The 15,638-nt window shown below is 55.2% G+C and overlaps 1 protein-coding gene across 1 annotated transcript; it reads right to left on the reverse strand.

The window, feature by feature from the left end:
- Positions 1–4,775: 4,775 nt before the first annotated feature.
- CTSA (cathepsin A) lies at positions 4,776–14,385 on the reverse strand. The gene is made up of 15 exons (XM_060263834.1): positions 14,332–14,385; positions 14,063–14,235; positions 13,377–13,491; positions 13,044–13,094; positions 12,779–12,865; positions 12,544–12,699; positions 10,854–10,945; positions 10,651–10,735; positions 10,398–10,489; positions 9,932–10,010; positions 8,405–8,553; positions 8,245–8,320; positions 8,057–8,146; positions 6,864–6,968; positions 4,776–5,311 (listed from the first exon to the last, which is right to left on the reverse strand). Exons 2-15 carry the CDS (start codon positions 14,233–14,235, stop codon positions 5,228–5,230), a joined length of 1,434 nt encoding a protein of 477 aa, XP_060119817.1. The 5' UTR covers positions 14,332–14,385; the 3' UTR covers positions 4,776–5,227.
- Between the last annotated feature and the right edge of the window lie 1,253 nt (positions 14,386–15,638).

The raw sequence follows: 15,638 nt of genomic DNA on the forward strand, positions 1-15,638 counted from the left end.
GGCACAGAGAGCCTTTTCCCCATGGGACCTGCAAGGCCCAGCTGTGAGTACAGAAACTACGAAGCTGCTGCCTTTGAGGGAGGGCTGTCCTCTCCTTCTATGCTATTGCTACGGGGGGCAAAGAGAACATGTACCGCAAAGGGAGGGAGAGAAGAGCAGCCAATGGCCACTATGTGGGGCTCCCCCCTTTCCCAGCCCAAGGCTGCCTTAACCCCCGTTTGCTCAGGCTCAGAACCACACCAGTCCCTCCAGCTGCATAAGAACATCAGAGAAGCCATGTTGGATCAGGCCAGTGGCCCGTCCAGTCCAACATTCTGTGTCACACAGTGACCAAAAAACCCTGGTGCCATCAGGAGGTCCATCAGTGGGGCCAGGACACTAGAAGCCCTCCCAAAAAAGCTCCAAGAATACAGAGCATCACTGCCCCAGACATAAGAACGTAAGAGAAGCTTGTTGGATCAGGCCAATGGCCCATCCAGTCCAACACTCTGTGTCACATAAGAGAAGCCCTGTTGGATCAGGCCAATGGCCCCTCCAGTCCGACACTCTGTGTCACACAGTGGCCAAAAAACCCAAGTGCCATCAGGTCTACCAGTGTGGCCAGGACACTAGAACCCCCCTTCCCAGCACCAAGAATCCAGAGCATCCCTGCCCCAGACAGAGTTCCAACAATACACTGTGGCGAATAGCCACTGATGGACCTCTGCTCCATATTTTTATCCAATCCCCTCTTAAAGCTGGCTATGCTGGCAGCCGCCGCCACCTCCTGTGGCAGTGAATTCACCCTTTGAGTGAAGGACTTCCTTTTATCCGCTCTAACCCAACTGCTCAGAACCAGGCCAGTCCCTGCAGCGGTATGCATGCAGGGGGAGGGGCAAGAACAAGCACCAAGAACTGGAGCCACCCCCACCCCCCGGGACCCAGAGCTTCATGGACCCTACAAAGTGTCCCTCCCCTCCCCGCCCCCCTGGCTGCTGGGCCAAGCCAACTCCCTCTCTGTCAGCAGCAACACATTCCACAGTTCTGCCACTCCGAGAGGCAGGACCCCCCTCCCCCCTTGACTCTCTCCAAGCCGAGCCAGTCAGGGGCTTGGAGAATGCATCTAAAGGTGCTTTCTTTCTACCTCTCCCTCCCCCATTTATTGGCCTGCCTGCCTTGCGGCTCTCAAACATCTGGCGTTTATTCTATGTGGCTCTTACATTAAGCAAGTTTGGCCACTCCCACTGACCCGCTTTCATCCAGCTGCTACTCAGAGACTCAGCAAAGGGGAGGTCACTCACCACCTCCCTAGGGAGCAGATTCCAAGAATTGTAAAAAAAGTTCTGATACCCACCTGGTACCTTCCCACCCTTCATTGAAAGCCCCGATTGCGAGTCCTCTCCTCTGCTGCCAACAGAAACAGCTCCCTGCTTTCTCTGAGTGACAGCCCTTCAGAGACTGCGGGAGAGCTATCAGTTCCCCCCTCAACATCCCCAGGCCTTTCCTTGTGGAGCTTGGTCTCCAGGACCCTGACGGTCCTAGTCTCTCTCCTCTGCACCTGCGCATGGAAGCTGGCTGCTGTCACGGAATGCAGAAGACAAGCCCATGAGCCGTGTTTGAAAGAAGGTGCATCACACCCACCAATCAGCTGGCAGGATTATGAGTGCGGGGGAGGACTAACTGGTTCTGTTCTCCCCACCCCCACTCTCACCAACTTCTTCAATAGGCACCTCAAAAAGGATATTATAGCATTGGAAAAAGTGCAGAAAAGGGCAACTTGAATGATTACAGGTTTGGAACACTTTCCCTATGAAGAAAGGTTGAAACGCTTGGGGCTCTTTAGCTTGGAGAAACGTCAACTGCGGGGTGACATGATAGAGGTTTACAGGATTATGCATGGAATGGAGAAGGTAGAGAAAGAAGTACTTTTCTCCCTTTCTCACAATACAAGAACTCGTGGGCATTCGATGAAATTGCTGAGCAGTCTGGTTAGAATGGATAAAAGGAGGTACTTCTTCACCCAAAGGGTTATTAACATGTGGAATTCACTGCCACAGGAGGTGGTGGTGGCCACAAGCATAGCCATCTTCAAGAGGGGTTTAGATAAAAATATGGAGCAGAGGTCCATCAGTGGCTATTAGCAATTAGCAAAAGTGTGTGTGTATATATATATATATATATATATATATATATATATATATATATATATATATATATATATATATTTTAGGCCACTGTGTGATACAGAGTGTTGGACTGGATGGGCCATTGGCCTGATACAACAGGGCTTCTCTTATGTTCTTAAGCAATGAGGAAGGGAATTCCTGGACCTTTGACCCCCCCCCCCCCTAAGTAAAGCGGCCCTGTGGTGCAGAGCGGTAAACCTGCAGTACTGCAGTTGAAGCTCTCTGCTCACGACCCAAGTTCGATCCTGACGGAAGCTGGTTCAGGTGGCCGGCTCTAGGTTGACTCAGCCTTCCATCCTTCCGAGGTCGGTCAAATGAGTCCCCAGCTTGCTGGGGGGGGGGGAGCATAGATGACTGGGGAAGGCAAGGACAAGCCACCCCGTAAAAAAAGTCTGCCGTGAAAATGTCGTGATGCAACATCACCCCAGAGTCGGAAACGACTGGTGCTTGCACAGCGGACTACCTTTACCTTTTTTTTTTAACCAATTAGTAAATGTACTACAGAGCTTATTCTGCTTGCGAGTCAGTGAATTCTGAACTAAACAATATAGTACCTGGTTCCCCTCCCCTGGCCCAGTCACACCTTAGGCGGGTTACAGAAATGGTAAGAATCCCATGTCACCTTTTAAGACCAATCAGGGGCTTTTTGGTAGCAGGAACTCCTTTGCGTATTAGGCCACACCTTCTTGATGAAGCCAATCTTCCAAGAGCTTACAGGGCTCTTCTGACAGGGCCTACTGTAAGCTCCAGGAGGATTGGCTACATCAGGGGGGTGTGGCCTAAAAAGCCCTGAGACCAATAAAGTTTAATTCTGGATATAAGCTTCCGTGTGTGTGCCCACTTCCTGAAAGCTGATAACCCAGAATTAAACTTTGTTGGTCGTAAAGGAGCCACTGGACTCAAGCTTGGTTCCATTACTTCAGACCGACATGGCTGCCCACCTGAATGTTATCAGAAATGGCAAGAGACAGACATTGGCACTGAAGCCTAAGAACATAAGAGAAGCCATGTTGGATCAGGCCAATAGCCCATCCAGTCCAACACTCTGTGTCACATAAGAACGTAAGAGAAGCCCTGTTGGATCAGGCCAGTGGCCCATCCAGTCCAACACTCTGTGTCACATAAGAACGTAAGAGAAGCCCTGTTGGATCAGGCCAATGGCCCATCCAGTCCAACACTCTGTGTCACATAAGAACATAAGAGAAGCCCTGTTGGATCAGGCCAGTGGCCCATCCAGTCCAACACTCTGTGTCACATAAGAACATAGGAGAAGCCCTGTTGGATCAGGCCAGCGGCCCCTCCAGTCCAACACTGTGTCACATAAGAACATAAGAGAAGCCCTGTTGGATCAGGCCAGTGGCCCATCCAGTCCAACACTCTGTGTCACATAAGAACATAAGAGAAGCCCTGTTGGATCAGGCCAGTGGCCCATCCAGTCCAACACTCTGTGTCACATAAGAACATAGGAGAAGCCCTGTTGGATCAGGCCAGCGGCCCCTCCAGTCCAACACTGTGTCACATAAGAACATAAGAGAAGCCCTGTTGGATCAGGCCAGTGGCCCCTCCAGTCCAACACTCTGTGTCACATAAGAACATAAGAGAAGCCCTGTTGGATCAGGCCAGTGGCCCCTCCAGTCCAACACTCTGTGTCACAAAAGAACATAAGAGAAGCCCTGTTGGATCAGGCCAATAGCCCATCCAGTCCAACACTCTGTGTCACACAGTGGCCAGAAAAACCCAGGTGTCATCAGAAGGTCCATCAGTGGGGCCAGGACACTAGAAGCCCTCCCACTGTGCGCCCCCCCAGCACCAAGAATACAGAGCATCACTGCCTCAGAACAGAGTATTAAATACCTTGTGACTAATAGCCACTGATGGACCTCTGCTCTGTAAGAACATAGGAGAAGCCATGCTGGATCAGGCCAATGGCCCATCCAGTCCAAAACTCTGTGTCACACAAGGGCCAAAAAAACCCACACACAGGTGCCATCAGGAGGCCCATTAGTGGAGCCAGGACACTCAAAGCCCTCCCACGGTGCCCCTCCAAGCACCAAGAATACACAGCATCACTGCCCAAGACAGAGTTCCAACGATAAGCTATGCCTAATAGCCACTGATGGACCTCTGCTCCAGATGTTTATCCAAACCCCCCTTGAAGCTGGCTATGCTTGTAGCCGCCGCCACCTCCTGTGGCAGTGAATTCCACATGTTAATCACCCTTTGGGTGAAGGACAACTTCCTTTTATCCGTTCTAACCCGACTGCTCAGCAATTTCATTGAATGCCCACGAGTTCTTGTATTGTGAGAAAGGGAGAAAAGTCCTCCTTTCTCCACCTCCTCTATCCCGTGCATCATCTTGTCAACCTCTAAACTCAGTCCTTGGTGATGTCACGGAAGAAAGGGGCTCGGGGAGGCTGCCCTACAGGCAGAGAAGAGGGGGCCTGGAGTCTCCCCCACCTCCACCCGCACGCGGCTGAACGGAAGCCAGAAGAGAGCAGGTTCCTCTTCTGTAGATTTGCCTGGCTGCTCCTCCACCAGCCTCATTCAGCCAAATGGTGAGGGTGTGGGGGGCCCCTCTGACGATGGAAGAAGGAAACACAGAGCTGCCGCTCCTCAGGAAAACGGTTTAATCGCATTCCCTGCACCCCCCGCCCACCCGAGTTCCAGCGATTGGGGGTGCAGCCAAACCCTGGCCCAGCCAGGCTGCCCTTGTGACCCGCAATTCCGGTTCCTTCATCCTCTGAAGTGATTGAGAACTGGGGCTGAGAACGGAGACCCCTGCAGAGGCCTCTTTGCCCCACCCAGAGACAGTGCAAAAGAGAAAGCGAGAAGGGGAGCCCCGGCCCAGACACACACCCCTCCCCGACCACCAGGGAAGCCCAGGGTGCCTTCAGGGTGGGGGCAGAGTCAGTGCTGGGAGCTGCCCCGGCTGGGAGCTGGGAGTGCAGGATCCGGCCTTTGCAGTCACCACACTTTGCGATCGCGACAACAGCAGCAGCAGCCCCGCTGGGGGAGAGATGGAGACGCAGCACCCCGGGTGCCGGAGACAGAGGGCCCCTGCGCTAGAAGGGCTTCTTGTTGATGAAGCGCTCAAACATGTTGAAGGCGGCTCGTGGCATGTCTGTGGGCACCATGTGGCCTGCACCCTGCAAGGGGGGCACACCAAGAGTCACGGCACTCCTCAAACACTCCTGGCCTCAGTGGCTCCACACACACTCACACACACCCCCGGCCCAGCTCTCTCCTGGCTGCGATCGGGGCGAGGCTTCGGCTGCAGGCTGACCGCTGTGGCCTCTGAGGGCAGACCGAGAAACCTGCCCCCAAGAACTGCCGCTCAGAGGTAGGCTGCTTTGGACAGTGGAGGTTCCACTTAATCACCTCCATTAATAGGCAACAGGGGAGGGACGGTGGCTCAGTGGCAGAGCATCTGCTCGGTAAGCAGAAGGTCCCAGGTTCAATCCCCGGCATCTCCAACTCAAAAGGGTCCAGGCAAGTAGGCGTGAAGAACCTCAGCTAGAGACCCATGAATGGGGCTGTTGGTCAGTGGCAAAGCAGCTGCTTGGTAAGCAGAAGGTCCCCGGTTCAATCCCCGGCATCTCCAACTCAAAAGGGTCCAGGCAAATAGGTGTGAAAAACCTCAGCTGGAGACCCTGGAGAGCCGCTGCCAGTCTGAGTGGACAAGACTGACTTTGATGGACCAAGGAGGGTCTGATTCAGTAGAAGGCAGCTTCAGATGTTCATATAAACAATGAATCTCTCAAAACCTTTGGGGGAGGGTTGGTAGCTCAGTAGTAGAGCATCTGCTTGGGAAGCAGAAGGGCCCAGGTTCAATCCCCGGCATCTCCAACTCAAAAGGGTCCAGGCAACTAGGCGTGAAGAACCTCAGCTGGAGACCCTGGAGAGCCATGAATGGGGCTGCTGGTCAGTGGCAAAGCAGCTGCTTGGTAAGCAGAAGGTCCCAGGTTCAATCCCCAGCATCTCCAACTGAAAAGGGTTCAGGCAAGAAGGCGTGAAAAACCTCAGCTTGAGACCCTGGAGAGCTATGAATGGGGCTGTGGCTCAGTGGTAGAGCATCTGCTTGGTAAGCAGAAGGTCCCAGGTTCTGTCCCTGGCATCTCCAACTAAAAGGGTCCAGGCAAGGAGGCGTGAAAAACCTCAGATTGAGACCCTGGAGAGCCGCTGCCAGCCTGAGTAGACAAGACTGACTTGGATGGACCGAGGGGGGTCTGATTCAGTAGAAGGCAGCTTCAGAGGTTCATATGTGCTTCTGCTAGTCTCGCCAAACCAGACAGTGGCTGCCGGCACATCTTGTGGCAGGGGGTTTGTCATTAACACCCCCCCCCCCAGTTTGCAGTCCATCAAGTCAGGTTTACCGAGGGATCCCAGCCCCTCCTCCTGCGCCAGAGAAACCCCCCCAACCCTTCATCCCACCAAGGCAGGCAGGGGAGAGGGAGGCCAGGGGGCCCACTGCAGTTCGAGTTCACTTGGGGGGGGGGGGGAGTGAGGGAGAAACAGAGCTGGAAGGGCTCCCAAGGGTCATCTGGTCCAACCCTCTGTGGAATGAAGGCAACTCAGTTCCCCTGCCCACTGCCCCCTGCTCTCTGTCCAGAGGAGCCGAAGGGGGAGGTTGAAACACATTAGGGTGAGTTCCAGCCATGCAGAATCCCCCCTCCCCCCATAAGAGAGTCCCACAGTTACCTTGATGGTGAGGAATGAGATGTTGGTGAACTCCTTCACAAAGCCCCCAATCTGGTCCTGACCGTTCCCGTCTGTGTAGATCCAGGGCCGACGGCTGACTTCCACCTGGGGGGGAAACAACAACACACGCACACAGCTTTAGGCCACCCAGTGGTGAGAGTGCGTCTGATTAGGTGTGCAGATGTTTCCAGAAGCTCAAGGAAGTGGCTGCCCAAGCCTCCACACAGGCCAAGAAGCAGGTCCTATAAGCCAGGCCCTCAGGCCGAAGGACAGGAGACGTGGGGTGGGAGAGGAGGGCATTGAGGGTCATCCTGCACCGCCAGCGAGATCCGCTAAAGGGCTGAGGAAGCTGCTCAAGAAGTACTGAGAATCTACAAGGGCTGAGAAGTACCAGAATCTACAAGGGGTGCAGCTACTTCCGGGTCCAAACCAGACCCACTTCACCATTCGGAAGGAGTCTCAGTCCCCTTCTTCAAGGAGCAGTAGCCAAAAACTTGGGCCTCACCAAATCCCCACCCTGTTTATCTCTGTATCAGAAGCATTCTAGCAGGGAGGCAAACTAGTTCTCACTCAATGCACAGCAGCCAAGAAGGTCAGAGCGCCTGCTCCGGCTGCAACGCCACTGAGGATGTTCTCCGCAGCTGAGAACGAAACGTCTGGAAGGAAAACTTTCTCCAGTAGAACACGGCACTTGAGCCCGAAAGATTCTACAAACCCTAAAACTAGTTCTCTGCTTGGCAAGAAGTTGACCAGAACTTTGTGCTGGGTTGAGAACAATACTCCCTCTAAGCTGCGGAGCCTTGCAAGCAAAACTTCTACTTCGTGAGCTACTGGCCTCAAAAGTTGTGAGCCCCTGCATCAATCAGCTTGCGCTGGGGCCATTTTTCGTGAGCGGAGACAAAAATGTGTGAGTCGGTGGCTAAAAAAACCTGAGCTAGCTCACACTAACTCAGCTTAGAGAGAACACTGGTTGAGAAGCAGCTGAGGGGAGTTGAGAGGAGACAGGGGAGAGGGGTGGGGACGCTGCCCCCGCTGGAAGCTCTTGCCTTCGCAGCAGCACCTTCATAGTTTTGCAGCCTCCATGAGGACTAGACGTCTTCAACAGCCCGGCGGCAAAACCATGGCGGTGGGCTTGCTTAAGAACCGCAGCAGCAGCTGCCTCCCCCGCCCCAGCGCACGCGGCTCAAACCCACCTTCTGGTTCAAGGAGTTCACGAACCACTCGTCACCCAGGAAGTTGCAAGCCATGTCCACGTCCCCGTTGTACAGCAGGATGCGGTATTTCTGTGGGAGAGCCAACTGATGAGTGTACCCCAACCAAGCCCCACCCCCCCGACATTCCGGGTAGAGGCAGCTCCGGCCCGGCCCCGCCCCTTCCTCACCATGGTGCCCAACAGCTTCAGGTACTGGTCGTTCATCTTGCTGAAGATGCGCTTATAGCCCCGGCTCACGTCAAAGCTGCACAGGAGGAGACGGCAGCGGAGTCAGGCAACTCCCAAGCAACCGCCCCCACACCCCCCAACCCCAGGCGCAGCCCCTCACCTGCACATCTCCCACTGGGGGGCATCGTCAGCGATGTGCAGGGCCTTGCGCACCTGCCGGTCGTTCATGTAGTTGGAGGGGGCGGTGGTGTTGGTGCAGGGGGGGTCGAGCCGCACCCCCTTCTTGCCCACGGGCATCGCCAGCAGATTCTGAGGAAGAGGCGCAGGGAGGAAATGTCCAAGAGTGACTTCAAGTTTCAAACCTGCCCTTCCTCGTCACCGCCCTCGCCCAAGCTGAGTAGTAGAACCAGAGTCAAAAGGAAGGAATTTGGGGTTGATTCCCTTCTGAAATCGGCAACAAGGTGTCCAAGCTATTCAGCGCTATTAAGCATTCGTATTGCTAACAGCTTAGGCTGAAAATCTAGGTCAGTAGAAAAGTGGGTGAAAGGTAAGGGCTATCTTTATAAACCTTGGGATTAAAGGTTTGGAACACTTTCCCTATGAAGAAAGGTTAAAACGCTTGGGGCTCTTTAGCTTGGAGAAACGTCTGCTGCGGGGTGATAGAAGTTTACAAGATTATGCATGGGATGGAGAAAGTACATAAGAACATAAGAGAAGCCCTGTTGGATCAGGCCAATGGCCCCTCCAGTCCTACACTCTGTGTCACATAAGAACATAAGAGAAGCCCTGTTGGATCAGGCCAACGGCCCCTCCAGTCCGACACTCTGTGTCACATAAGAACATAAGAGAAGCCATGTTGGATCAGGCCAATGGCCCATCCAGTCCAACACTCTGTGTCACATAAGAACATAAGAGAAGCCCTGTTGGATCAGGCCAATGGCCCCTCCAGTCCAACACTCTGTGTCACACAGTGGCTCAAAAAACCCCAAAGTGCCATCAAGAAGTCCACCAGTTGGGCTAGAAGCTCTTCCACTGTCCCCCCACCCAAACACAAAAATACAGATCATCACTGCCCCATACAGAGTTTCAATGATAAGCTGTGGCTAATAGCCACTGATGGATGTCTGCTCCATACGCTTATCCAATCCCCTCTTGAAGCTGTCTATGCTTGTAGCCGCCACCACCACGTCCTGTGGCAGTGAATTCCATGTGTAAATCACACTTCGAGTGAAGAAGGATTCCCTTTTTTCAATTTATCCAGCAATTTCATTCCCACGAGTTCTTGTATTAAGAGAAAGGGAGAAAAGGATGATCTTTCTCTGCCTTCTCTATCCCAGGCGTAATCTGGTAAATGGGTCTGGCCATTGATCACTCAAGTCTTGCCTGTGGGGTCCAACCCACTCCTTGTGGGACTCTGGATGCTGACGGTTGGAAGTGCTGAAGCTGCCGCCAGGAATTACCAAACGGGGCCAGCTCCACAGTCAGAGGCCACAGAAACCGTGATGCTCCCGGAAAAGGGGAGTTCAGCCACAGGAAAAGGGCTAAAAGCCTTCTAATGCCTCTCATGTTACTTTCAGCACCCCTCCCCCCACGCTCCAGCAGCTGTCAAAGCCCTCTTCCCCTGCAAATTCAGAGGGGGGGGCTCCTGCCCAATGGAAGACAGGAAAGCCACCTGGCCTGCTCTCACCTGCCTCCAAGAGTAACGCATTGGCTGCCTGATGAAGTTGTTGCCCAGGTCGTGGGTGACCAGCTTCCCATCGTGGTACCTGGAAGAAGAGCATCTCCTGAGCTCAACCAGTTTGGGGTAGTGGTTAAGTGTGAGGACTCTTATCTGGGAGAGCCGGGTTTGATTCCCCACTCCTCCACTTGCACCTGCTAGCATGGCCTTGGGTCAGCCAGAGCTCTCACAGGAATTGGCCTTGAAAGGTCAGCTGCTGTGAGAGCTTTCTCAGCCCCACCCACCTCTCAGTGTGTCTGTCGTGGGGTGCGGGGGGTAAAAGAGATTGTGAGCCACTCTGAGACTAAGAGTGGAGGGTAGGGCATAATCTACGGTCTTCTTCAAGCCCCCGCCACAAACAGATGTTTTCAAAGAACTGCTGTTCACTCAGACCACACTGCCCCACCTTAGGAGGCAGGTAGCCGGGCACACATACCTGAAGCTTCCGGGCACTCCACCGGCACACGGGGCATAGAGGTTGTAGATATTAAGGCCAGACTCATCCACGATGCGGATCACCTCTACCATCTACAGTCAGCCACAAAAGAGTCCTGGTCCAGCCCAAACAGTGGCAGAAGAGGCAGACCCCTCCCCACTGAACATACACATGGCCCCGGAGGCAGGAGGCCGGCCTAGCCGCAGCGGAGTGGAAGGGGGGTTCCCTCCAAGACAACGACTCCCACACTCACAGCAAGGGTGCAATTCACACTGGAGCTGTCGTGGAAGTTGCATTTCCCCTTGGGGCAGCAGAACTTCTGAAGGTCTGTCCACAGCCTGCAGGAGGAGAGAGACAGCGACCCCCGGGTGATTCTCTTCCGCCCACGCAGGAGCTGGCAGCACCAGGCCCTGCCCTCCCTCCCTCCCCCTCCCCTCACAGCAAGCAGGTCCTCACCTGGTACCCAGAAGGCCGTGGTAGTAGGCAAAGTACACCAGAGAGTTGTCATTGGTTTCGTAGCAGGAGAGGCCGTTGCCCACGGCAAGTCCCTAGGACACACAGAACGGAAGCCGCATAGGAGTCTCGCTCCTCCCGCGCAAGACCCTGAGATCCCCTAGGAGCTTCCTTGTGCAATTGCACCGCCCTTCAGAGAAGATCACGGATCAGGGCCTCTCTGGCTGCAACGCTGCCTCTGGGGCTCCCCTCCCTCACCAAAGCCCCTCCCTGATGTGACACATGACTGCCCGCCACAGTTTTCAAAGCAAGAGACATTCAGAGGCGGTATTGCTATTCTGGACTTCCCTGGTGGTCTCCCATCCGGTGCGTAGCTTCCAAAACTGGGCTAGCCAGCATTTTAAAATATGCGATTATACTCTCATCTTAGGCTGCCTGTGACTTTAAAGGTTTCTAAAGCCACTCTGCATCCTGGGTTCTAGCAGAAAAGCACCACATCAGCATTCAGCAAAGAGATGCACGGCTGAGCCAGACTGAAGCGGGTCTTCAAGGCCTTGCTCCATAACAAACATCTCACAACGCTAAGTTATCGTTAGCCGGGCCACAGAGAATAAGAGGAAGACTGCAGATTTATACCCCGCCCTTGTCAAGAGACTCAGAGCGGCTTACAATCTCCTATCTCTTCTCCCCCCACAACAGACACCCTGCGGGGTGGGTGGGGCTGGAGAGGGCTCTCACAGCAGCTGCCCTTTCAAGGACAGAGTCTCAGAGCGGCCTACAATCTCCTTTACCTTCCTCCCCCACAACAGACACGCTGTGAGGTGAGTGGGGCTGATAGGGATTTCCCAGAAGCTGCCCTTTCAAGGACAGAGTCTCAGAGCGGTCTACAATCTCCTATATCTTCTCCCCCCACAACAGACACCCTGTGAGGTGGATGGGGCTGAGAGCTTTTACAACAGCTGCCCTTTCAAGGACAGAGTCTCAGAGCGGCCTACAATCTCCTTTCCCCTCCTCCCCCACAAGAGACACCCTGTGAGGTGGGTGGGGCTGAGAGAGCTCTCCCAGAAGCTGCCCTTTCAAGGACAACTCCTGCGAGAGCTATGGCTGACCTACTAAGGCCACTCCAACAGCTCCAAATGGAGGAGTGGGGAATCAAACCCGGTTCTCCCAGATTAGAGTCCACACACTTAACCACTACACCAAACTGGCTCTCCCCATCCATAACCCAAACAAAACACAAATAGACACAACGAATATATTCTGGCCCTGAATGCGAGAAGACTGTGAAGTGCTTTTGCTCTGTCCCCAACGCTCTTGTTCCTGTCATGCCCCTGGCACTTTTGGGACAGGGAGAAGTTTGGTCACTTCCTCCACTCTGCTTTCAGTTCCAATCTAAAAGCAGCTCTGAGGTGCTGCTGCTGGAAGACACCAGAGCAGATGCCAACTGCAGATTCCTGCTGAGCCTCAGGGGTTTGAATGCCAACCTGGCTTCACCTACAGCAACACCCTCCGGAGCCCAGGCACGGTGCCAGCAGCTTGCAATCGGCAGCGCCTAGGAACCGCCCACGCAAGGTTGGCAGCAATCTCGTTTTTGCCCACAGGATTCTGTGCCATCACTGCCCCACCCAAGCTGCTTCCCTGGGCGATTACGACGGCTCCTGATCTCCCCCCGCCCTGTCTTGCCCCTGCACACCTTCAAGTTGAGGCTGGGGTCCTGCATGACCAGCACACCCAGGGTGGGGATGTAGATGCCCCCGTAGCTCTCGCCGGTGAGGTAGAGGTCCTTGCCACAGTACTCCGGGAAGAGGCGAAGGAAGGCCTTTAGGGCGAGGTAGTTTACTCGGGCCACCTGACAGAAAGGAAGGAAGAGGAAGTGACCGGAGAGTCAGCAGCAGGCGGGGAGAGCCCAGCCCCCAGCAAGCAAGCACCTCAGTGTCGTTTGTCCGGTAGTCTTTGCCGTCCGAATAGGAGTAGCCGACGCCGACGGGAGACTCCAGGTACAGAATGTGGGCGAGCTGCGAGGAAACAAGCGCCAGAAGAGACAGGCACATCTTAAGGCCGACAACGCCTGCAGCCAGGAACGGGCCCCGCTGCCCCCACCACCCGCCCTCTACGACACCCCCAAGGGCCAGCAGTCATCTCCTGGCTCCCAACGGGCCTCTCGAGGGTTGGCAGAAGCCAGGGATGCCCTACCTTGTTCCAGGCATAGTCGTTGTACTCCAGGGTGGCACCGTCCTCCTGAATCTACAAGAGAAGCAGCCACAGCCGCCGTCAAGAGCCAAAAGCGGCTCGCCCTCCACCAGCTGGCCCACTGCAAACCCACAGAGGCTGGGCACAGCCACACCTGGGCCTCATTGCGCCATCCGTCTCTCAGTGCTGCCAGCCGTTCACAAAGGCCAAGGGCCAGAAACACTTTGAATGGGGAGGGGGGAAGAATGCCAAATGGCTGAGCATGCTGCTCACGGCCCCCAGCATCCCCCCCCTCCCGGCACCTATGCCCCTCCCCCCCAGCGGCCTGCTACTGACCGTGAAGGGCCCGTGCTCGGTCAGGAGGCCGGTGACGGAGCTGCAGCCGGGCCCGCCGTTCAGCCACAGCACCAGGGGCTTGTCCGCTGCGTCAGGGCCCTGTGCCTCCACAAACCTGGGAGGGAGAGAGGGAGGGAGGGAGGAGGGGACAGCTGGTCAGTAAGAATCACAAAGTTGGAAGGGACCTCCAGGGTCATCTAGTCCAACCCCCAGCACAATGCAGGAAACTCACAAACACCTCCCCCTAAATTCACAGGATCCTCATTGCTGTCAGATGGCCATCTAGCCTCTATTTAAAAACCTCCAAGGAAGGAGAGCCCACCACCTCCCAAGGAAGCCTGTGAGAGCTTAGAATAATAGAGTTTAGTGGAAGGGACTCCCAGGGTAATCTAGTCCAACCCCCTGTGCAATGCAGGAAGCTTACAAACACCTTCCCCTAAATTCACAGGATCCTCATTGCTGTCAGATGGCTATCTAGCCTCTGTTGAAACACCTCCAAGGAAGGAGAGCCCACCACCTCCCAAAGAAACCTGTGGAAACTTGGAATAACATAATCATAAAGTTGCAAGGGACCCCCAGGGTCATCCAGTCCAACCCCCTGCACAATGCAGGAAACTCACAAATACCTCCCCCTAACCTGGAGGTGGGCGAGCGCCGGACCGGACACCCCCCCCCCCCCCGCCTACCAGTAGTGCAGATGCTTGTCTTGGTCCACATCCAGGTAGCCCGAGTAGTGGCGGAAGGAGGGCTGTTTAGCCAGCCCCGGCAGGTAGCCCACCTCGTGCTTCGGCGGCGCCGCCCCGACCCCGCCAAGAGCAGCAGCTACCAGAAGCAGCCAAGATCCAGAAAAGCGCAGCATCTGCCGGGGAGGGAAGGAGAGAGGAGCGCTCAGGAAGACGCGGGGAACCCCCAGTCCCGCCCTGCCTCAGCCTCATCCCCAGCCGAGCTGCCTCACCTTCCCTTCCCTGCCGAGCGCAGCCCAAGCGAGATCCGGGCTGGCTGCCGACTGGGGCCAGGCACACGTGACAGCCGCTCATATGACCCGGCCTCGCGGCCAGCTGACGGCAGGGCGGAGCCAGGCGGGGCGCCGGGCCAATCCCAGGGCCGCGCTATCTACCGTAATCACCCGCGGAGGGGAGGGCGCCCCTGTGGCCGTATTTCCCTGTCGCCCTTGCAGGCGCAGCTGGGGCTGGCCAGGGCGCGGCGCTCCGAGCTCTCTCCGCAAAGGCCCGGCCTCCGGGGGCGTCCCTTGCAGCGTTCCCTCGAAGAGGAGGCACTGGGAGCTAGCTCACAGTTTCTTAGCCTCTGGCTCGCGCTTTTATGTCTTAGCTCAGGAAAGATGGCCCCAGAGCAGTGATGCAGCAACTTAGAATCATAGTTGGAAGGGGCCTCCAGGGCCATCTAGTCCAACCCCCTGCACAATGCAGGAAACTCACAAACGCCTCCCCCTAAAGTCACAGGATCGTCATCGCTGTCAGATGGACATCTAGCCTCTGTTTCAAAACCTTCAAGGAAGGAGAGCCCACCACCTCCCGAGGAGGAAGCCTGTTAGAATCATAGAGGAGTTGGAAGGGATCTCCAGGGTCATCTAGTCCAACCCCCGGCCCAATGCAGGAAACTCACAAACACCTCCCCCTAAATTCACGGGATCTTCATTGCTGTCAGATGGCCATCTACCCTCTTTTGAAAAACCTCCAAGGAAGAAGAGCCCACCACCTCCCAAGGAGGAAGCCTGTTAGAATCACAGAGGAGTTGGAAGGGACCTCCAGCGTCATCTAGTCCAACCCCCGGCCCAATGCAGGAAACTCACAAACACCTCCCCCTAAATTCACAGGATCTTCATTGCTGTCAGATGGCCATCCAGCCTCTGTTTAGAAACCTCCAAGGAAGGAGAGCCCACCACCTCCCAAGGAGAAAGCCTGTTAGAATCACAGAGGAGTTGGAAGGGACCTCCAGCGTCATCTAGTCCAACCCCAGGCCCAATGCAGGAAACTCACAAACACCTCCCCCTAAATTCACAGGATCTTCATTGCTGTCAGATGGCCATCCAGCCTCTGTTTAGAAACCTCCAAGGAAGGAGAGCCCACCACCTCCCAAGGAGGAAGCCTGTTAGAATCACAGAGGAGTTGGAAGGGACCTCCAGCGTCATCTAGTCCAACCCCCGGCCCAATGCAGGAAACTCACAAACACCTCCCCCTAAATTCACGGGATCTTCATTGCTGTCAGATGGCCATCTACCCTCTTTTGAAAAACCTCCAAGGA

The sequence above is a fragment of the Heteronotia binoei genome, chromosome 2 (assembly GCF_032191835.1).
Source record: "Heteronotia binoei isolate CCM8104 ecotype False Entrance Well chromosome 2, APGP_CSIRO_Hbin_v1, whole genome shotgun sequence".
Lineage (NCBI taxonomy): Eukaryota > Metazoa > Chordata > Lepidosauria > Squamata > Gekkonidae > Heteronotia > Heteronotia binoei.